The sequence below is a fragment of the Triticum urartu genome, chromosome 6A, assembly GCF_056163025.1.
Source record: "Triticum urartu cultivar PI428250 chromosome 6A, HENAU_Tu73, whole genome shotgun sequence".
Lineage (NCBI taxonomy): Eukaryota > Viridiplantae > Streptophyta > Magnoliopsida > Poales > Poaceae > Triticum > Triticum urartu.
The window spans coordinates 13,613,682-13,637,139 of NC_141878.1; the positions used below are offsets into that span (position 1 = coordinate 13,613,682).

At 45.6% G+C, this 23,458-nt stretch overlaps 1 protein-coding gene across 1 annotated transcript; it reads left to right on the top strand.

Moving 5' to 3' along the window:
- Nucleotides 1–9,119: 9,119 nt before the first annotated feature.
- On the top strand, nt 9,120–10,343 carry LOC147963190 (uncharacterized). Its single transcript, XM_087529500.1, has one exon. It carries the CDS (start codon nt 9,120–9,122, stop codon nt 10,341–10,343), a length of 1,224 nt encoding a protein of 407 aa, XP_087385626.1.
- Nucleotides 10,344–23,458: the final 13,115 nt, after the last annotated feature.

The window sequence follows — 23,458 nt, forward strand, 5'->3', positions numbered from 1 at the left end:
GTGTTGTCCAACCACTTGTCCATCCAGAACGGATCTCAGAGTCGTCCTTTATTTTAAAATTATTTGAAGTGGACATGACGTGTTATTTGCCGCCATGAGGCCTGCCGAGAAATGTGAATCACCAAGAGTTTTTTTAGTGATGCAACATGCATGGCAACAATGGAGCGGAAGAGAACCCTGTGATCATGCTCTGGCATAGCCATTTTACCTCTCCATGCATATTGGAGCTGACTCGCTAGGACTGAGAGGCAACCAAAAGTCAAGGTGCACTTCAATTACCTCCAAGTTAGTGATTCTGTATCTTGAAACGCCAAAATTTAAATTCGTTTGCTTTAATCGCCTCCAACCAAACAAGCTATAGACATTGGGAAATTATTGGTACGTGTGCATTAACAAAGCATGGGAAACAGTACAGCTCTGTAAATTACATGGAGTTGCTTTGAGAAAGCTACCAAAGAGCAAATATAGATTTATTTGAGTGATGCATCAGGAATCACAAATCTTGGACTGAACATGGTGAACTTGAACATAGCTAGCTCATTGCTCACTGTCATGGCCTTTTGGTTTGTTCATGCTTGTTGTAGCTAACTAGCTAGGATTAGGATTGAGAGGCAACTCGAAGCGAATGCGCACTTTGATAACATAGGTGACATCATATATAGACCGGCTGGTCAATTGGTAACATGACAAGAAGAGGTTCTTTCAGCTAGCGGATTTGTCCACATCCCTGTCTTTCCTTTGCAGGGCCCACCGCTTCTCACGCTGACCAACACACCACATGTTTCCATCAGCCAAGTGATTAGCAGCCTCTTCTACGTGATCAACAACCAGCTCATGGCCAGCCAACTTAACATGGACTCTAGATCCCTGTAATCTGCAATGAGCTGAGACCTATTGGAGAAACATGTGGCACGGGCTAATCAGCAAGGACCATCTCCTCCTTCACTAGGTTCCCAAGAGAAAACTGTTTGATACGTGTACACAACACTTCTGCTTATGCCTTTGTGGAGCAGGTTCCCCGTGTGTCAGATCATTGCGAACGTGCCAAATAAACCAAAGAGTCTTGAGCACCGTCACGTGCTCCATCTTTGGCGAATTCATAACATTGTGACACTGTTGTTCATTTTGATGAAAAATGTATGAGACCATGAGCATTTTTGATCTGGAAAAGCATTGTCATTCAGATGATGCAGAGACCATATGACACCCTGCTCCTAGTGCTTGATGTTGCTCTGTAGAGAAAACATCTGTATGGACTGGAATTTAGAATTTTAATGGGTTCTTCTTATCAGGACTTTCTTATGTGTTAGTATGGGGATGATACTAGTTGCTTATAGTACGCCCTCCGGACATTTTCAATCTGCGTATTAGATTTGTATCAAGTCAAAATTTCCAAAGTTTGACCAAATTTATATTAAAAATATCAACATCTATAATATCAAATATATGTACTATGAAACTACATTTCATAGCGAATCTAACAATATAGATTTGGCATTGTGAATGTTGATACTTTTTTCTATAAGTATAGTAAAAGTAGAGATACTTTGACTTTAAACAAAACTTATATGCAGAATAAAATGAACCGGAGAGAGTTCATACTTTCTCGGAATTCCAGATTAAATATACCCAAAACATTGTATGTAAAGAGATGCATGCAACAATTAGACATAGACATGTGGAGCTCTGCACGAGCATGTGGCGCTAATATACTAGCTGCATTGTATGTAGTTGCAGCCGACTCGAGAAACCAGGCCCATGTGTTGTACTCCCTCTGTTCCCAAATATTTGTCTTTCTTGATATTTCAAATGGACTACAACATATGGATGTATGTCGACATAGTTTAGAGTGTAGATTCACTCATTTTTCTTCTACATTTCGCTTCGTATGTAGTCCATTTGAAATGTCTAGAAAGATAAATATTTAGGAACGGAGGTAGTAGTAAAGAAGTTTGATTGGTCCCAACTACCGCTACTACAGCTTACTAGTTAGTTGATGCTCATATATATGCACAAAATCAAATCGAGAAGGAGGCAGACAACTTCCGGTGGGAGTGGGATTCAAATTGCAAGACCATGAATATATGCCTGTTATCTCTAGTTCTTAATTAAATCCGTCAATCGAGTTGACTGTTAATACTTGCTTATACTAACGTCAAAGAGGCCATCCTTTGAAATGATGTGGGTGGTTCTATCACATTATGTTTATTGGATTATTAGGGCTTGGGAGGCATGAGGGATTTAGCGCACATCAACATATGGTAAGCCAGACACATATGGGTTTGCTAGTACTATGTGTCGTCAAACATATATAAGTCGCTTGTCTCCTCGATGGTTACAATGTCGGTCGGCCCACGTTGAACTCATATGTGTCGTGGATGGTTACACTATCGGACGGCCTACACAACACCCGTCTCGATGTACACAAGATGCAAAAGTGCCGTGCAGACACAACCTCAACGGTGGTGTGCAGACAAGCTCAACAGCTGTGTACCTATGAGCTTTACAGTTTTTAGGGTGCTCTTGTACCTTCCTTGTGATTAGTAGGAGTAATATCTCTATTTGGCACTTTTTGTGGAAGGGTAGTTTAGAAAATTACAGTTGTAATGTACGGGTGGAATTTTACTTGATCTACTTCCCTGAGTCACCCTAGATTGCTGGCACACTGCTGCTGATCATGCACACACCGCTATAGCCTTCTCGACTACGCATATCCGGGGCACCACAGCTCAGTTGAGAAACTCCTAATCTGCAACAGCTCCATTGGGTCCGCCTCACCTCTAGGGCTAGCCAATTCCCATTGAACAACAAATACTCAATTCTCACGAGATCACAAGTCTGTTTTTTTAACTAGCTTCTTAAGATGCGTACATAATAAAATCAAGTATTCATGTAATATTGGTTTTACAACTTCACACATGCAATAAGTTCGATTATGTACATATGACTTTGTAGAGCTCAACTGTCACGTCCTAATGCAATTGTCAGAAGAAAGCATTCCACATTCATTTCCCAGAGCTGTAAACTACCAGCTTCTCGTAGTGTAATTCAGCTGCACAACGAATTTTTCAATGCTGTTCTTATTTACCCATCGCATGAGTAACCATATAACTTCATATGCTAACAGGGATCAAGTAAAAACTAGTTCGAGCATCTCTAACCAATCTATTATAATTTAGAGGAGCAAACAGCCGCGTATTATTTAGAGGAGTATATTTGCTCCCCTAAAAAAGTGTTCTTTCTAACTTAAATCCTTAAAAAAATTGAACATAAACTTGGTGCAATGTTTATTCAAACAACTTCATCAAACTTGATTCGACCAGTTGCATAAAGTATTTTACATAGCTTAAACGAAATTTAAATTAGATTGCATAAAAACTTAAGAAAAAACTACTTGCTAGCACTCTCGTCCATCAACCTCTCCCGGTCATGTGCTCCCACAATGCCACCACTGCCCTGCCCTATGATACATCTCCAAGGTATCTATATTTTTTTATTGTTTCATGCTACTATATTATCAATCTTGGGTATTTTATGTGCATTTTATGCTACTTTATATCATTTTTGGGACTAACCTATTAACCCAGTGCGCAGTGTCAGTTGTTGTTTTTTTGCTTGTTTTTGGTTTTTAAGAAAATCAACATCAAACAAACTCGAAACACGATTAAACTTTAGGGTGGTTTTTTCTAGACCAAAAGGGACCCTAGAAGCTTCGGGAGGAGACTAGAAGATATACGAGAGAGCGACAAGTTCACAGGGCGCGGCCTAGGGGGTAGGCGTGCCCCTAAGCACATGGGCCCCTCGTAATTCCATTTGATTTAACTTCGACTCTATAAATTCCCAGAAGTTCCAAAAACACCAAAGGGGAGCCCGAAACACTTTTTCTGCCACTGGAAGTCTCTGTTCTTCCATGATCCCATCTGGAGGACTTTTCCGGTACTCTATCGGAGGAAAAATCAATCACGGAGGGCTCCTTCATCAACCTTGCTACCTTCCGACGATGCGTGAGTAGTTCACCACAGACCTACGGGTCCATAGGTAGTAGTTAGATTGCTTAATCTTTCTCTTTGATCTTTAATATCATGTGTTCCTCGATCTTCTTTGAGTTCTATCCGATGTAATCTTCTTTCACGGTCTATTTGTTGGGATCCGATGAATCGTGGATTCATGATCAGATTATTTATTGAAAGTAATTGAGTCTTTTCTGAACTTTATTATGCATGATTATGATAGCTTTCTATTTCTCTCCGATCTATCCATTTAGTTTGGCCAACTAAACTGATTTTTCTTCGGTGGGAGAGGTGCTTTGTAGTGGGATCAATCTTGTAGTGTTCTATATCTCAGTGAGAAAAAAGGACAAGACACATATTTGTATTGTTGTCATTCAGGATAAAATGATGGGGTCTATTCATATTAATTGAGTTTACTTTGTTTACATCATGTCATTTCACTCAAGGCGTTACTCTGTATTTTATGAACTTAATACCATATATGCATGCTGGATAGCGGTCGATTGATGGAGTAATTGTAGTACATGCATGCAGGAGTCGGTCTACTTGTCACATACGTGATGCCTATATGTGTGATCAATGTCAACGAATCTCTCATAAATATGTGTTTTTTCTATCAATCGTCAGTAATTTGTTTACCCACCATATGCATTGCATTCAAGAGAGAAAACTCTAGTGAAAACTATGCCCCTGGGTTTACCTTTATCATACCTTAAAATCCAAAAATACCTTGCTGAAATTCATTATTTTTATTTTTGTTTTACAATTTATTCTTCTACCTATACGAGATTTGATCCTTACATTAATGAGTACAAGGGGATTGTCAAACCTCTTGCAGCAGTGTTGGTGTAGGTATTTGGTTTTGTGTGTGCAGGTACTACTCACTAGTATGTCTCCTCGGACTTGTAGATCTCGTACAACCGGCACTCCTCGATGTGCTCCTGGTATAGGCTGCAGAGCTCCGCTACGCCTTGTCGACTTGCTCCGCCTCGAGGCGCTTGCGGGCCTCCTGGTCTTCCCCCATCTCCCATATGGCGGCCACCTCGGGGTCGACGAGGGCTTACTGCAGTAGGCCATTGGGGAAGTTGCACTATGCGTTAGTGCCATGGAGGCACACTAACATTGTGTCATATTACTACACGGTCTGCACCGTCGAGATGAAATATCCAGTCCAAATCTTCTCATGTGTTTCGCGGTCGGTGATCTAACCGACCCACGTCCCCCACCGACACTGTCGCACGGCGAGGTATTTTTGTGCGGTGGCAACAGCGCTGGGAGGCCGGGCAAGCGGGAATCTCCACCGTGCGAGGAAGAAGATGTGTCGCGGCCATGGGTCGAGATTGCGCATGGCGGTACGGATCCACGCTTCTAATCGGCGGTGTGTAGCAGCGGCAGTTGGATCCGGCCATTTTTGGCGGTGGAGCGGCGCCTTAGTGGATGGGAGTGGGACCGAGGCACACCGGCGGGGCTTTCACAGAGGCGGAATGGAACAGGAGGAGAGTTGGGGTGTCGGGAATTTTACTCTATGAGTGGGCAGCCGAGTATATTTTAAGGGTCACGGCCGCCGTGGAAAAAATATTCTCCACTAACCGTTATTATAATTCGGTTAGGTGCACTTTAGAGGAGAAAATGTGAATTTATCCTCCTCTAACGCCTTTTATTGGGGATGAGTTAGAGAGGCCGATCAGAGACATGACAGGTATGACAGTATGTAAAGCAAAATAAAATTCAAGTCAGAACTGGAAGAATGCAGTATTGATACCTATAGGCCCTGGAATTTTAATTCCCTCAAACCAAACAAGCTATAGTGGGATGTGCCAAATCTTCATTATTGGTCAGCGTGCATTAACAAAACACTAGCAATAGTGTAGCTCTTTAAGTCACAAATGATGGATTTTCTATGAGAACCTAGCGAATAGCAACTATGGGAGTTGTTTTAGTGATGCATCATACATGGCAGGCATAGTGCGAAATAGAACATTGTCAACATGGCCATGCGCTGGCAATGCCTTTTTAATTATCTCCCCATCCATGTTGGCGCTAGCTGAGTAAGAATGAGAGGCAACCAACATCTAAGGCGCACCCTAATGACTTCTGAATTAGTGAATTTATATCTTGAAATGTCTAAATTTTCAATCCCTTGCTCTAATCACCTCCAAGCAAACAAGTTAATGAAACATGGGAAAGCATCAAATCCTCGTGACTTCTTTGATAAATTATTGGTAGGTGTGTGTGACTTAATGAAACACAGGAAATAGTGCAGCTCTATAAATTACAAAATGATGGGGTTGCTCTGAGAAGCTACCAGAGAACAACTATATATTTCTTTGAGTGTTGCATCAGGCATCACAAGCATGAGTGAACCTGAACATAGCTACCTCACTGATCCTTCGCATGGCCTTTCGATCTCTTCATGCATACTGGAGCCAACTAGCTTGGATTTGGATTGAGAGGCATCTGAAAACAAATGCGCACTGTGATAACATATCTGACTTCATTGGCCCACCAGTCAATTAGTACCATGACCATCGAAGGTTCTGTGAGCTAGCGAATTACATCTTCTTTTTGTCCAGACCCCTCTCATTAAACCCATTAACCGCGAGATGTTGGTCATTTGCTGGGGGTATCAACGTCGGATTGAGCGGCTATCTCGACTTTGGCAGGAGGGCCTCATGTTGGCTGTTCTCATTGGGCCAGTTATCATGCGTTGATTTGTAGGTGAAGAAGACAAATAGTTTGGCCGCACCCACTAAAATATTGTTCGTCCAGACTCTCAAAAGATGGCTGTACTAGAGGAGGGATGAATGTCAGGTTTTCTTTAGTAGCTCAAATCGGAATGGCATCCATTAATGGCAGTTTTTTTAGTAGCCCATACCAAATTTTAAGATTTCACCCGAGCCCCGCGGCGCTCCCGCTTGGGCGACTTCGGTGGTTCCCCAGCCCTAGCCGCCGTCAGGGCCGAATCCACCTTCCCTTACCCCGTCGCCATCGGAGGACGCCGGCAGGATGCGCCCAGGGGCCGACGGCGGTGGCGGGGATCTTCCTCTCTCCCGCGTCTCACGGGTGATGCCGAGCCGTTCTGCATGTGGAGGCACGGTAGATCTGGCGGCGGCAGTGGCTGGCCGTGTCACTGGCGACGGCGACTACGGCGCGTTGGGCAGCCAGGTCACGGCCGACGGCGGGCGGCGGCTTACCTGGTTCAGGCGGTGGCGACTTATGCTATGGAGGCATGTCATCCGGCTTCGGGTCGGCAGCGGCATGGAGGGCCTGCTGGGCTGCTTCGCGGCATCTCCGGTCAGATCTGATCTGGCAGGTGCAGCAGGCGGTGGTGGCCATATCCTCGGTCGGAGGTGGTCGGCCTGAGACTGGATGATCAGATCTCGAGATCCGTCATCTAGTTTCGACTGCGAGTCGGCAAGGCATAGTTGCCGGTGAAAACTGAACCGATGGCAGGCGATGGCGGTGTTATCTGTCGTTACCTCGATGAAGGCATCATCGTGCAACGACTGTCACCCACTCGTTCTGCTCCGGGGAAATATTAGGATCTGATCTTCCAGATTGGACGATGGCGCTACTGCGGTGTCGTTTCTCTCTTGGGAGCAACGTTTGTGGAGCAGCACTGGAAGACAGAAGCGGAAAGTAGATGTTAGCGGCAAGCCATGCCATATGTGTGTCGCGATGGCGCGTGAGCCAGGCTCATGCTCGTGTCCGTCGTGTAGGTGAAGGTTGAGTCAGAGGCCGTTGGTGATCTGTTGGACGCCGGCCGCGTTGTCCGCGTATGAGCGCGGCGTGCGCTGCTGAGAAGGAGCTACTCGAGCGGTGTACGCGGGCATGCATGTAGTCCATGGAGTTAGTTGGTTAGTGGGCTAGTTAATTGAGCCGTGCATGTTGAATGAGCAGCCGAGTCAAGTTAGAGGCCGGTGTGTTAGCTAGTGGTTAGTGCATGGAGAGTTTAGTGGAGTAGTGTGTCTAGGTAGAGCCGTGGGCTGCATGGCATGAGTGCCTAACCTTTGTGTATATATATGTTGCATTGATGAATGAGGCCCAGAGGGCAGAAAAACAATGTAGTCTCACGTGTGACCAAGGAAGTGTTCTGGGCAAAGCCACTGGTCATGTTTCTTGGTTGTGTGCGTGTGTGCGGGTTCTTGTGTTCTTGAGAGAAACCATGAGAGAAGAGAGTTGTGCGAGGTAGCACAAGGAAGAAGAAGCGGCGCTGCGCATCGAGGCGGCGCCAACAGTAGAGCGGCTTCGTCATGCACAGAGCTTCGGTGGAGATGTCAAGTCATGCCTAGCCGATAGGTGCTATGCTGTCCCATGCCTGGTCAGCAGGTGCTACGCACGACAGATCTTCCAGAATCTTTGCGTCAGGATGGACGAGCGTAGGGCGGTGGCCTCGTTGGGCGCTGTGGTGGCGTCGACGGATGGACGGACTGGCAAAGATGATGGTATCTCTCCTGAAGATGGGTCACCGGTCCGATGATGATGGCGGCGTCTAATATGTGTGGATGTGGTGTACGCTTTAGGTCTGTTGCACTGGCTGGTCGTTCTGATATGTTATGTGGATGGATCAGCGACGACACCGATTTAAATATGAGGAGTGAGAGCACTTCATATTATCGAGTTTTGTAGATGTGAGTTGTGCCTTCGGATGGGTTGATGTATGTTCTTGTTAGACCTTGGTGGAATAATAAATAAAAATGGCTGCATGCATCGATTGACCAGCACCGGTGGATCGGATCGTCGGTTGCGCCGACACAATGAATTCGCGCCGGACAAGCTCCAACTTCGGTCGGGCATATGGATTTGCGCCGGATAGACTCGGTTCAGGATGAGCGTTACAATCATTGGGGGTTCGCGAGCTCGGATGTTGATGCTCGCTGATCGATCAGGACGAGCGTTACAAACAGATGTCGAACAAAGTAGGAGTAGTACATAGTGGCCTGAGTTCAAAAAGAGTACGTGGCGGCCTCTCAAACAAATCCGATCGTGTGTCTAACCTAAATCTAGTCCGGTCATGACCTCGCGCGCCGGCCGTATCTATATATAGCGGTTCCGACGGGGCAGCCAAGGCGCCGACGACAATAACAAACCATCACGACGAACCAATCGATGGCAGCCGGCAAGGGCGTCGAGCGGCCGTGGTCGGAGCTTTCCGGCGACCTCCTGGCGGCCGTCTACCGCTGCTCCTCCTCGGCGCACGACCGCTCGCGCTTCGCCGCCGTCTGCACGTCATGGTGCACCGTCGCTTCATGGCACCCGCCGCTGCCCGCTCTCCCGCTGCTGCTGACGCTCCCCTCGCCGTCCGCCAGCGACCATGAGGTCGCACGGGCGTACAGCCCCGAGGACAGCAGGGCCGTGCGAGTCCCGCTCCCGTCGGCCGTGTCACCCGGCACGCGCCTTGTTGGGTCCCATGACGGCGGCTGGATAGCCGCCACGTGCTCGTCCGGCGACCACGGGCAGCAGCTCCTGATCATGAACCCCTTCTCCGGCATCCAGGTGGCGCTCTCCGTTAAGCATAGCACGGACGAGTGCGCGTGGCCACACGAATTCGATGCGAGTTTCAGTCCCATCAAGAAGGTCGTTTTCTCTGGTGACCCTTCGTCGAGCGACTGCATGCTCGCCACGATCACCGCACGGTGCAATCTCGCGCTCTGCAGGGTTCGCTGCACGGAAGCGACACGGTGGACCATGCATGGATGCGACACTCATGCATACGGGGAGCTCGTGGACATCGCCTTCTTCAACGGTGAGCTCTATGGCCTCTCTCACAAGAACGAACTGTTAATGTACGAGGTCGTCGTGAATCAAGACGGAGGCACACCGACGATCGCCAAGGTCCACATCATGTCCGACATCGAGGCGAGCATCCAGCACGAGCAACCGTCATGGTGCGAGGCCAAACACATATTCGAGCTGCGCGGCAAGGTGGCGATCGCAGTGGAGTTCTGCGAGTGGCGCGACCTCCACTCATACTTCAGAGTGTATGAGCTTGCCGAACGTGACGAGAGGGCGCCGTACCAACACAAGTGGGTGCAGGTGAGGAGCTTGGGCGAGCAGGCCCTGTTTCTGAGCCCCGCGTGCTCTAAGGCGGTTCACGTTGGCTGCCAGCGCGGTGGGGTGGACAGAAACTACATCTACTACCCAAAGCGACATTCAGTACACTTGGAAGGCGAGCGCTGCATGAAGCGTCTGGATCTTGGTAGTTGCGCCGTGTACTTCTTGGACAACGGGTACAATATGCATCGGATGGGGAGGATCATGTCACGGGTGTACCATTACCGCCATGAAGACAACAATAATGGTTGCATGTGGTTTCTGCCTCCAGACTTTTAGTTCCTCATTGCTGATGCATGGGGACAAATTCTCTACACGTTTCCTTAATTTCTGCTAGATGGTTCTTTTTTAAAAAAAATAAATTAAACGGAACCTTTATTCATTGGAAATAACCAGTACATCTTCTGTGAGAATCATTACAATTTCATTTAAAGACTCCTCAAACGAATCCCAAGTGAAAAAAAATCTAGCTAATCTAGCGAGCTCATAAGCTAGTTTATTTGCTTCTCTATTGCAATATACGAATCTTGTACTAATGAAATCATAGGCATGACGAAAACAATCATCGAAGATTGCCGCCGTCGCACCCGACGGTCGTCCTTCATCCTGCATGGTTTCAATCACCTTTAGATTGTCCATGTTAATAGTAAGGCGATTACATCCCGCCCTATGCGCCAGTGTTAGACGAAATTTGAGAGTTGAAGATTCTGCTATCAAAACATGCGCGGAATAGTCAATTTTTTCGTTCCCTCAAGCGATATACCTACCTTTGTCATTTCTCAGGACCGTTCCCATTGTGCCCTTCAAGAGATCGTGGTCAAAAGAAGTGTGAACATTATGTTTTACAAATCCCCTGGGAGGGCAGGACCGACCCCTTTTTTTCAGAAAAGCCCTGGGGATGATGCATTAACGAAATTTGATGTAAGAGCAAGAATCCCCATAGAGATCTGATGTGCATTCTGCGTTGTCTCCTTATGCAGCAATATTTGTCTTTCCCACCATAGATACCATGCTGTTAGTAATCATTTTGCGCACATTTTGTTGGCCCAAAATGAACAGTTCTTGGTCTGGTAGAAGTAGTAAATATTCCAACACCGTTTGTTCCGCACGACCGACCTCACAGGCTTTATCAATAATATCATCCATCCCAAGCCTTTTCCACACCTCCTTGGCTTTTCTACAGAGGAAAAGCATGTGCTTTGAATCTTCTAGACCCTTCGAGAAAGTAGGACAAATGGGCGAGATCTTCATATGTCTATTTTCAAGCGTAACCTGGCATGGAAGTATACCATGCAATGTATGCCATATAAAAAAATTGACTTTTGCCGGGCAAGATAACTTTCATATCTTGCTCCAAATTGGGTTTTCTTTGGTTCGCCCCATCCCATTAGAATGTCTTAATTTATCTCCATACTGATATTCCCACTCCCTAGAGTAGGAAGACCGAACCGAGAACATGTTGTTTTTTGTATAGCGCCAAGCAATAAAATCTGGCATATCATATTATGAAAGTGGAATTGAAAGAATATGTTGTACATCAATGGGCAACATCATTTGTCTAATGATATCTGCATCCCAACTATTCGTAGCAGGATCAATCAGGTCACCCACCTTCGATAACCAATGTCGCCCCTTGGGCGTCACAATTTTCCTTGTGTCACAATTGGGGATCGAGGCATATTCCCAAATATTATTATTTTGACCCTTCCCCACTTGCCAAATGTAGCCACGTTTTAGAGAGTCCGTACATGTCATTATACTTTGCCAGGTAAATGAAGATCCTCTCTTTAGTTTGGTATTCAACAAACCGCCATCAGAATAGTATTTAGCCCTTAGAATAGTAGCACACAAGGACCCCGGGTTATGAATAATACGCCATGCCTGCTTGGCAAGCAAAGCCAATTTGAAATAGTGAATATGACAAAATCCCATTCCCCCTTGCTTTTTAGGTACACACATTTTTCACCATGTCATCCAATGCATCCTCCTCTGGTTCTCCTCGTCTCCCCATCAGAAATGCGCCATCGCGTCAATGATTTCTTTACAGATGTTCTTAGGGACTTTAAAGACTGGCATTACATAGGTGGGTATGGCTTGGACAACAGCCTTGAGAAGGTGTCATTCTGGCGAACCCAGATAAGGATAACTTCCTCGTGCCTTACTTTTCCGAGTAAGTCATCCCCTGACCGCCCCGTAACATATGATTTCTTACATTCCGATTGTTCTTTTTTTATAACATTTCGTGTTTTGTGCAGTGACACACATTATACACTCATCCTCTTAAGCCCGAAATATCTCATGGCCACGTATTTCGACTCTGACCGTCAGTCGAACAAAGACTACACAAATATCAAGAAAGTTCTTGATGATGCTCTCCCCGGCTACGCCAAATCTGGAGGCACCTTCAGGAGGCTAATTTGTAGGTACGGCAAGCACGTGTTCACCCACGTAACGACGTTCCCCTGCGTCAAGCAGCCGCCTGGCAGTCAGAAGGATGCCTACTACGCCCTCCATCACATGAGGGCGATCATACGGGACCATAATCACCTTATGCTACCAAATAATCTCAAAGAATGGGCCGCACGCTTGTCGGCAATCCAAGACGAGGGCATCAGACAAGAATTCTTTCGCATCCAGTCGGAGTTTGCAGAAATAATCTATCAAGATGTCCTTCGTACCTCGGGGCAGTTCTACCTCAAATATCAACCATCCAACGGTGAAATAGGAACAACGCTACAAATGCAGGCTGTCAACGACCGCACATTCATGACCATCACGAAAGACGGCGGCTTCATCCACGCTCTGGTCCCTGAGTCGAGTCGAAAGTATTGATGCCATGTAGTTCTGAAATATCGATTAGCTCATGTTGTAATTAAACTTTAATGAACTTGTATGTCTCTTTAGTTTGGACAGTCGTTCAACTTATATGTAATCGATGCTATTTATTAGTAGGACCATGAATCGTGCTATTAATGTGTTGCTTTTCTCTTTCGATCCTTTTGTTGCATACTTATATATTGCTTATATATTGTCTGTGAATTGCTACCAACGTTTTGTTTGTCTAGTGCATAGAGATGCGGTCGTATGTCATGTACAAGGGTGAGTTTCCTGGAGTCTACGACGACTGGGAAGAGTGTCGGAGACAGGTTCACCGTTTCAGCGGTAACAGTTACAAAGGGTACACCACTACGGCGGAGGTGGAAGATAGATACGCGCGCTATCTAGCGGGAGAGAGGAGGGAGCGGAGGAGGAACCGGATGAAGATCAGCTTCATCGCGATGATGCTCATCGTGACCGCAACCCTCTTCTATGTGATGGTAGTTTAGATATCGTCTTGTAATGTGAAGACAAACTCGCTACTCGCGGTCTCGGGACTTGTAATGTTCTAACTTTGTTCGGTATTTTGAATTCGAAGACTAATATGATGAATTGTATTCGGAGACTAATCTTCTATTGTATTCGATAAATCTGCTGTTTATATGTTGTGCGGTTTATATTCTATGCTGTAATGTATTTTGTAACATGTGCAAATATCAGAAAAGCAAAAAAATTCATAATATTCATAGTAGTGGCGCACCATCACTAGTAGAAAACAGGGCTATGGTCCAGGCCGGCTCAGCCCATTAGTCCCGGTTCAGTGTAGAACCGGGACTAATGTGGGCATTGGTCCCGATTCGTGAGCCCAGGGGGCCGGCCGGGCCACGTGGGCCATTGGTCCCGGTTAGTCTGGACCTTTTGGTCCCGGTTGGTGGGACGAACCGGGACCAATGGGCCTCGCTCCTGGCCCACCACTATTGGTCCCGGTTGGTGGCCTGAACCGGGACCAAAGGCTCCCTTTTAGTCCCGGTTCTTGCCACAAACCGGGACCAATGAGGTGCCTATATATACCCTCGCCCGCGAGCAGAGCACTCCCGTGCTCTATTTTTCTCTGGCCGGCGAGGGGAGGGGTTTGTGGTGCTCTAGCTCACCTCCTATGCACATGAGGTGTTCGATGGAATGCCCGAGCCACACTACTTAAACTTTCTCCTCTCGAAGCTCGACCTCCAAGCTCCATTTTCCTCCAGATTTGTCTAGATTTAGCGGTCCGTCACGCCCCGTCCCCGTCTTCACCGCCGTCGATCACCCGCGCTGATCTCATCACCGACACCACCGTGGTGAGCCTCTTGTTCTTATCTTCTTTCTGAAAGGAAAAATATTCTTACTTGTCTGTTTAGATAGATACTTGTATCATTTTCTTACATTTATTATTGCATCTTATATAGTGCGATGGTTTTGGTATCCGCCCCGTCGGCCCTCGTCCTGTCTATGATTCGGATTTGGTATGTATATTATCTTCATAACTATTGGTTCATTTATTGTTTATGAAAATTATGCCGACCAACGTGACATAGATTTTATTTATCTAGGATGTATGTGAATCGGAAATGCCAACCGACCCTATTGTCGAGAGGTTAAATTTAGTTGAAGAAGAAAACAATTTGTTGAAGGAAAAAATAAAAAAAATTGAGGAGGAGAAGATGATATTGGAGTTGCATGTTGCGGATGTCGTCGATGATCACAAGATCAAGATGGATGCAATGCGCTTGAAGATTAGAAAGATTAGAAAATATGCCATTCATACCGAGGCTTGGTATCATTATGCCGTTGGATCAATTGTTACCTTGGTTGCGATTATGATCGCATTTGTTTTCGCATTGAAATGTTTTACATAGAGAGCTATATGTTGTTAGATGAGAACTATGTATGCACTTTGGTTTTAATGTGATGATGAACTTCTATTAATTTGGACACTTAATTATGTATAATGCACGCAGATGAACCGGCAATGGATGTACGGTGACAGACACACCCGCGAGTACATTAAGGGCGTGCATGAGTTTCTCGATGCGGCTGAGGCAAACAAGCAGAATGGTTTTATGTGTTGTCCATGCACTGAATGTGGGAATACGAGGTCTTACTCTAACCGGAAAATCCTTCACTCCCACCTGCTTTACAAGGGTTTCATGCCACACTATAATGTTTGGACGAGGCACGGAGAAATAGGGGTTATGATGGAAGACGGCGAAGAAGAAGAGTACGATGACAACTATGTGCCCCCTGAATACGGTGATGCTGCAACGGGGGGAGCTGGTGAAGATCAAGAGGAACCAGACGATGTGCCCAATGATGCTGCCACGGGTGAAGCTGCTGAAGATCAAGAGGAACCAGACGATGTGCCCGATGATGATGATCTCTGCCGGGTCATTGTCGATGCACGGACGCAATGCATTAGTCAAAAGGAGAAGCTGAAGTTCGATCGCATGTTAGAGGATCACAAAAAAGAGTTATACCCCAATTGCGAAGATGGCAACACAAAGCTCGGTACCGTACTGGAATTGCTGCAGTGGAAGGCAGAGAATGCTGTGGCTGACAAAGGATTTGAGAAGCTACTGAAAATATTGAAGAAGAAGCTTCCAAACGATAAAGAATTGCCCGACAGTACATACGCAGCAAAGAAGGTCGTATGCCCTCTAGGATTGGAGGTGGAGAAGATACATGCATGCCCTAATGACTGCATCCTCTACCGCGGGGCATACAAGGATCTGAACGCATGCCCGGTATGCGGTGCGTTGCGGTATAAGATCAGACGAGATGACCCTGGTGATGTTGACGGCGAACCCCTTAGGAAGAGGGTTCCTGCGAAGGTGATGTGGTATGCTCCTATAATACCACGGTTGAAACGTCTGTTCAGAAACGAAGAGCATGCCAAGTTGATGCGATGTCACAGTGAGAACCAAAAGAAAGATGGGAAGTTGAGAGCACCCGCTGACGGGTCGCAGTGGAGAAAAATCGAGAGAAAGTACTGGGATAAGTTTGCAAAGGACCCAAGGAATGTATGGTTTGCTTTAAGCGCGGATGGCATTAATCCTTTCGGGGAGCAGAGCAGCAATCACAGCACCTGGCCCGTGACTCTATGTATGTATAACCTTCCTCCTTGGATGTGCATGAAGCGGAAGTTCATTATGATGCCAGTTCTCATCCAAGGCCCTAAGCAACCCGGCAACGAAATTGATGTGTACCTAAGGCCATTAGTTGAAGAACTTTTACAGCTGTGGAATGGAAACGGTGTACGTACGTGGGATGAGCATAGACATGAGGAATTTAACCTTAAGGCGTTGCTGTTCGTGACCATCAACGATTGGCCCGCTCTCAGTAACCTTTCAGGACAGACAAACAAAAGATACCACGCATGCACGCACTGTTTAGATGACACTGAAAGTATATACCTGGACAAATGCAGGAAGAATGTGTACCTAGGCCATCGTCGATTTCTTCCGACCAACCATCAATGTCGAAAGAAAGGCAAGCATTTCAAAGGCGAGGCAGATCACCGGAAGAAGCCCGCCATGCGCACCGGTGTTCACGTGCTTGCTATGGTCAATGATTTACACTACGTAATCTTTGGAAAGGGTCCCGGTGGACTAGCTGTTCCGAATGACGCTGAGGGACACGCACCCATGTGGAAGAAGAAATCTATATTTTGGGACCTACCCTACTGGAAAGACCTAGAGGTCCGCTCCTCAATCGACGTGATGCACGTGACGAAGAACCTTTGCGTGAACCTGCTAGGCTTCTTGGGCGTGTATGGGAAGACAAAAGATACACCCGAGGCACGAGAGGACCTGCAACGTTTGCACGAAAAAGGCGGCATGCCTCCGAAGCAGTATAAAGGTCCTGCCAGCTACGCTCTTACGAAAGAAGAGAAAGAAATCTTCTTTGAATGCCTGCTCAGTATGAAGGTCACGACTGGCTTCTCGTCGAATATAAAGGGAATAATAAATATGCCAGAGAAAAAGTTTCAGAACCTAAAGTCTCATGACTGCCACGTGATTATGACACAACTGCTTCTGGTTGCATTGAGGGGGCTTCTACCGGAAAACGTTCGATTAGCCATTGTGAAGCTATGTGCATTCCTCAATGCAATCTCTCAGAAGGTGATCGATCCAGAAATCGTACCAAGGCTAAGGAGTGATGTGGCGCAATGTCTTGTCAGTTTCGAGCTGGTGTTCCCACCATCCTTCTTCAATATCATGACGCACGTCCTAGTTCATCTAGTCGACGAGATTGTCATCCTGGGGCCCGTATTTCTACACAATATGTTCCCTTTTGAGAGGTTCATGGGAGGCCTAAAGAAATATGTCCGTAACCGCACTAGGCCAGAAGGAAGCATCTCCATGGGCCATCAAACAGAGGATGTTATCGGGTTTTGTGTTGACTTCATTCCTGGCCTTAACAAGATAGGTCTCCCTAAATCGCGGTATGAGGGGAGACTGACTGGAAAAGGCACTCTGGGAAGAGACTCAATAATATGCAGGGACGGATATTCTTGGTCTCAAGCACACTACACAGTTCTACAAAACTCTACCTTGGTGACCCCGTATGTCGATGAACACAAGAATAGTCTGCGCTCCAAACACCCGGAGCAGTGCGACGACTGGATTACATGTGAACACATCAGGACTTTCAGCAGTTGGTTGGAAACACGTCTCAGAGGTGACAACACTGTTTGTGATGAGTTGTACTTGTTGTCCAGGGGACCATCTTTGACTGTATTGACTTACAAAGGATACGAGATAAATGGGAATACATTTTACACGATCGCCCAAGATCAAAAGAGCACCAACCAAAACAGCGGTGTCCGCTTTGATGCAGCAACCGAGAGCGGAAAGGGCACATATTATGGTTACATAGTGGACATATGGGAACTTGACTACGGACCTGATTTTAAGGTCCCTTTGTTTAAGTGCAAATGGGTCAATCTGTTAGGCGGCGGGGTACAGGTAGACCCACAGTACGGAATGACAACAGTGGATCTGAAAAATCTTGGGTACACTGACAAACCGTTCGTCCTAGCCAATGATGTGGCACAGGTTATCTATGTGAAGGACATGTCTACCAAACCGAGAAAAAGAAAAGATAAGGAAGCGAATACATCATACGATGAGCCAAAGCGCCACATAGTTCTTTCAGGAAAAAGGGACATCCTGGGAGTGGACGGCAAGACAGACATGTCTGAAGATTATGAAAAGTTTCATGAAATTCCTCCCTTCAATGTCAAGGCTGATCCAAGCATCCTGATAAAGAATGAAGATTATCCATGGTTACGGCGCAATAAGCAAATGAGACAAGCGAAGAAAAAGTGAAGACTTTCTCCCGCAATAAGCAAATGCTATGTGGGTGAAATTATGATACCATCCCAACTTTCAACTTTTTCAGAGTTCATTTGAAATGCTTTCATGTCTTATGGTTCGAAACTTTGATACTTCGAAAGTGATTGTCCATTTTGTACACGAAGTGCATCAAGTTTTTGTCGTAACCCTCTCTACTTTTTGGAACATGCTATGTGGGTGAAATGATGATACCATGCCAACTTTCAACCTTTTCAGAGTTCATTTTGAAATGCTTTCCAATTTCAGAGTCATTTAGCTCAAAGAATGAATTAATAGCAAACAAAATGAACTACAAAACTTTTATGAAAATAAAAACAATCAATTAAAATATTATGTTATGATCAACTAAAATAAAACTATAATATTCTTCAATAGCAAAAAGAATATAATTTGTGTGACCTAAAATCAATAGTGAAGTTATTCTAATTTTAAATAGAAATAAACTAGTGATTCACAAACTAGTGATTCATAAAAATAAATAGCAAAGAAGAAAAAAATTCTAATTTTATAGTAAAGTTATTCATAAACTAGTGATTCACACAAATTTTTAAAAATTCAAATTTAAACTATTTAAAATTTAAAAACTAATGGCACTAACAGAAAGTTTATAATTTTTGTGACCTAAAAGCAAAAAGAAATCACTAAAAAACTGTAAGTATTTAGTTTTAAGTAGAAATAAAAAATAAATAGAAAAAAATTCTAATTTTATAGTAAAGTTATTCATAAACTAGTGATTCACACAAATTTTTAAAAATTCAAATTTAAACTATTTAAAATTTAAAACTAATGGCACTAACAGAAAATTTATAATTTTTGTGACCTAAAAGCAAAAAGAAATCACTAAAAAACTATAAGTATTTAGTTTTAAGTAGAAATAAAAAAATAAAAAACCAAAAAAATATAGAAATAAAAAAGAGAAAACCAAAAAAAAATGCCACCTACTGGGCCTCCACGGCCTGAATACGACTAGAAACCCTACATGGGCCAGGATTCAGGCCCGCAGAAGGCCCAATAGGCCCACAGGCAAAGCAGTGTCAAATTAGGCCCATAGACCTGCTATTCAGAGGAGTTCGAGAGGGTGGAGGCAGCAGAGCTTATAAACCAGTGCCGGCCGCTGTCAACTAGCGATGTGGGACTAAACTTATGGGCGCGGGCAACACAAGGGCATTGGTCCCGGTTGGTGGCACCAACCGGGACTAAAGGGGGCATTGGTCCCGGTTGGTGGCACCAGCCGTGACCATTGCCCCCCTTTAGTCCCGGTTGGTGCCACCAACCGGGACCAATGGGCTTCGCTTCCCGCCCTTTGGGCTGCTGAAAAGGGGCCATTGGTCCCGGTTCGTGGCTGCAACCGGGACTAAAGGGTGGCATTGGTCCCGGTTGGTGCCATGAGCCGGGACCAATGCCTTTTTTATATAAGCAAAGACTTAGCGTTTTTTCAGATTTCATCACCAGTTCCCCGCTCCGACGACGCCGCCAGGCTTCCCGAGCTCGCCCCGACGACGCCGTCAGGCTGCCCGTGCTCGCCGTCTCCCCGCGCCCTGCCCCGTGCTCGCCGTCGCCCTGCCCCTGCCCCGTCCCGCCCCCGCGCGCCGGCGCCCTCGCCGCCCCCGCCGTCGCCTCGAGCTACCCTACTACGGGCTCGCCGTCGCCGCCCCGTGCTCGCCGTCGCCCAGCCCCAGCCCCGTCCCGCCCCCGCGCGCCGGCGCCCTCGCCTGCCCCCGCGCTGTGAGCCGCCGCCCGGCTCTGTTTTTTTATTTTTATTACTTTAATTTTTTTGTTCATATGTGATGTATATGTGTATGTGGCTATAATGTATATGTGTATGTGAACAATGAATTAGGCAAATGTTTGTATTAATTATTGTTTTTTAGAAAAAATAGGATTGTTTTTCTGTTCATAGGATTTTTTTGGTGATATTAATTATTGTAAATAGGATTGGTGGCTAAAATAGGATTGTTTTTGGTGATATTTTTTTGGTGGCTAAAATAGGATTGTTTTTCTGTTCATAGAAAAAATATGTGTATGTGGCTATAATGTATATGTGGCTATAAGATTGTTTTTTAGAAAAAATAGGATTTTTTTTTCTGTTCATAGATTTTTTTGGTGATATTAATTATTGTAAATATGAAAATGTTTGTATATTCATATGAACAATGAATTAGGCAATACTACTTCTTGTATTTTTAAGAAGGAAGAAGAAGAAAAAGAATGAGAGGAAAAAGGAAATAAGAAGAGGAAGAAAGGAGAAGAAGAGGGGAGAGGAAGAAGAGGAGAAATAAATAAGAAGAAGAAAAAAGAAGAAAAAGAAGAGGAGAAGAAGAAATGAATAGAGGAGAAGAAGAGAAAAATAGAATATATATTCTATTTTCTCTTTTCTCCTCTATTCCTTTCTTCTTCTCCTCTTTTTTTTCTTTTTTTTTCTTCGACACGTGGGGGGGGGTCGAGAATGCCGGACATTCATGAGAGAGGCGAGGAAGAAGGGGAAGAAGAGGGAGAAGAAGAGGAGAGGAAGAAGAGAAAGTCTTCTCCTCTATTCTTTCTTCTATTCTTTTTTCTTCTTCTTCTTCCTCTTTATTTTATCGGGAACGAGGGTCGTCGAGAGGTCGAGGAGCGGTAGAGGAGAAACCCTAAATAGAAAGTATCGTCGGTGTGAGATACATGTACCGTCAGTGTCGGACACTACACCCACATCCCACAAGTGTCCGACACCGAAGGCCACATGTATCTCACACCCACGATACTTGCTAGCTATTTAGGGTTTCCTCTACCGAAAAGAAGAGGAGAAATAAATAAGAAGAAGAAAAAAGAAGAAAAAGAAGAGGAGAAGAAGAAAGGAATAGTGGAGAAGAAGAGAAAATAGAATATATATTCTATTTTCTCTTCTTCTCCACTATTCCTTTCTTCTTCTCCTCTTTTTTTTCTTCTTTTCTTCTTCTTCTTCTTCTTCTTCTTCTTCTTCTTAGCCGGAAGTAGAGAGAGGTTTCCTAGTGTCAAAGTATTGAAGAAATCCATGCCTTCATCATTAGCCGGAAGTAACCAGGGCATGTTGGTACGAAGTTCTGCAAAGTTATTCTGGAATGGAGTCCCGGATAGAATAATCCGCTTTTTGGTACGAATTCAGCAAAGGCCTTCCAAATAGCGATATTCGGAAGGCTCTTGCTGAACTTTGTACCAAAAAGCGAATTATCCTATCTGGGACTCCGTTCCAGAACAACTTTGAAGAGCTTCGTACCATCATGCACATGTTACTTTCGCCTAATGATGAAGACATGGTTTTGTTGAATCCTTTGACACTAGGCAACCTCCCGACCCCTCGGCGATCCTCTCGAACATGATGTAGTGTCGTCGTTGTCGATATATACCCCCTCCCGATAGCTTACTATGATTAGGTAGCTAGTTCTACGTTTGGCACTAATATATCCATCTGTCATGTTTGAATAATAATTGCCATGTTGTAAATATTTGTAGAAACTATGGACACCGCCCTAGACGAAGCAACAAAAGAAGCGTTGTTGAGGGACATAATCGCAGAAGGAAGTGATGCCATCTCGTTGTTTCTCAACGAAACCGATGGTCTGGAAAGAGAGGGTGAACAAGCTGGCTACGGTGACCTAACGCCGGTGCAAGAAGAAGAACATGAGGACGGCTCCGGTGACCCAATGCCGGTGCAAGAAGGAGACCGTGATGACGGCTCCGGTGACCGAACCGAGTCTGGCCAGGTATATATATTAGTTAAGCCTATGCTGACTAGCTGATTGATGCATTCATTGTTTTGGTATGTACACATATTAATTAAGTCTTTGTTCTTTTTTCTAGCCCTCCGAATCGAGCACAACTTCGGCAAAGAGACGAGGCCCGAAGAAAAAGTTGAGCGCGGATGAAAAGTTTGAGATCATAGCAATTGCGCCCGACGGCCAACCTATTGAACCCCTCCGGACAAAGAGCGCATTTGTTGCTCAGTGTGGGGTTCTGGTTAGGGACAAGATCCCGATAAGCATCCAGCAATGGTTTAAGCCAGCTACAGAAGACCCTGAGGTGTCTTATGTCAATGATATGCAGAAAAATGATCTTTGGACTGAGCTGAAGTCAAATTTCACCCTACCGCCTGAGGATAATCCAGAGAACCCAGTTAAAGAGAAATTAATCAAGTCTTTTGCTCTGAAGAGGATGGTAGAACTATTCAGGAGGTGGAAGAAAGAGCTGAATAAGTTTGTCGAAAATAACAAGACACCAGAATTCAAGGGCAGATATGAGAAGATCAGAGATCACTGGCCCGCATTTGTGGCCCACAAGACATCAGAAAAGAGTAAGAAGATGTCGGCGACAAACAAGCAAAATGCTGCGAAGAAGAAGCTTCACCATCGCACGGGGTCAGGTGGCTACCTCGTAGCCCGGCCTAAGTGGTCCAAGAGTGAGAATGATCTGGTTCATAAAGGGATCGAACCAGAGACAAATAACTGGCCAGACCGTTGCTGGACTTGGTTCTTCGGGGCTGGCGGAACCCTGGACCCTGAAACAGGGAAGTGCATTTGGACGAACGATCAAATGGACATACCAGTCAGTAAGCTTAAGCAGTATATCGAAGCAGCGCATGAAGGGACGTTCTTTCCAGACAGAGAGAACAACGAGCTCACAATGGCCCTCGGGAATCCTGAGCACCCTGGACGGACACGAGGCACGCCAGGCTCCGTTCCGTGGAAGGTTGGGTTTCCGGACGCAGGCGGTTACAAATCCCATGAGAGGAGGAAAAAAGTGCAGCAGACCCAAATGCAGGCGCTGAAAGCAAGGGTGGACGCGATAGAGGAACGAGAAGCAAATCGCAGCAAACGTACTGCCGAAGCCTCCCCCGAAGCTACCCCGCCATCTCAGCGCAGAAGCAGCGTGGCTTCCACCGAGCTGCTTCAGCCGGAGCATGCCTTGACGGCTCCTGCCAGCTATCCCGTGGATGCTATCACGGAGTCTCAAAATTGCCACCTTATGACGCAATGGATGAATTTGAAGGTCAAGGCGGCTGTTGGCTCTGTTTTTCCTACTGAACCCGGCGCAACTTTTCACTGCCGGCCGATTCCAGAAGGATATGCTAGGGTGATGGTGGATGAGATAACTGAGGGATTTGAGGAACTCCAGCTTGACCACCCTACCGGTGAAGGGGAGACTCGGCTGGGGTCTGCTCTGAAGACTCCA

What these genes read in the sequence shown, in the direction of transcription:
- LOC147963190 (XM_087529500.1), top strand. Translation starts at nt 9,120, where the DNA reads ATGGCAGCCGGCAAGGGCGTCGAGCGGCCGTGGTCGGAGCTTTCCGGC.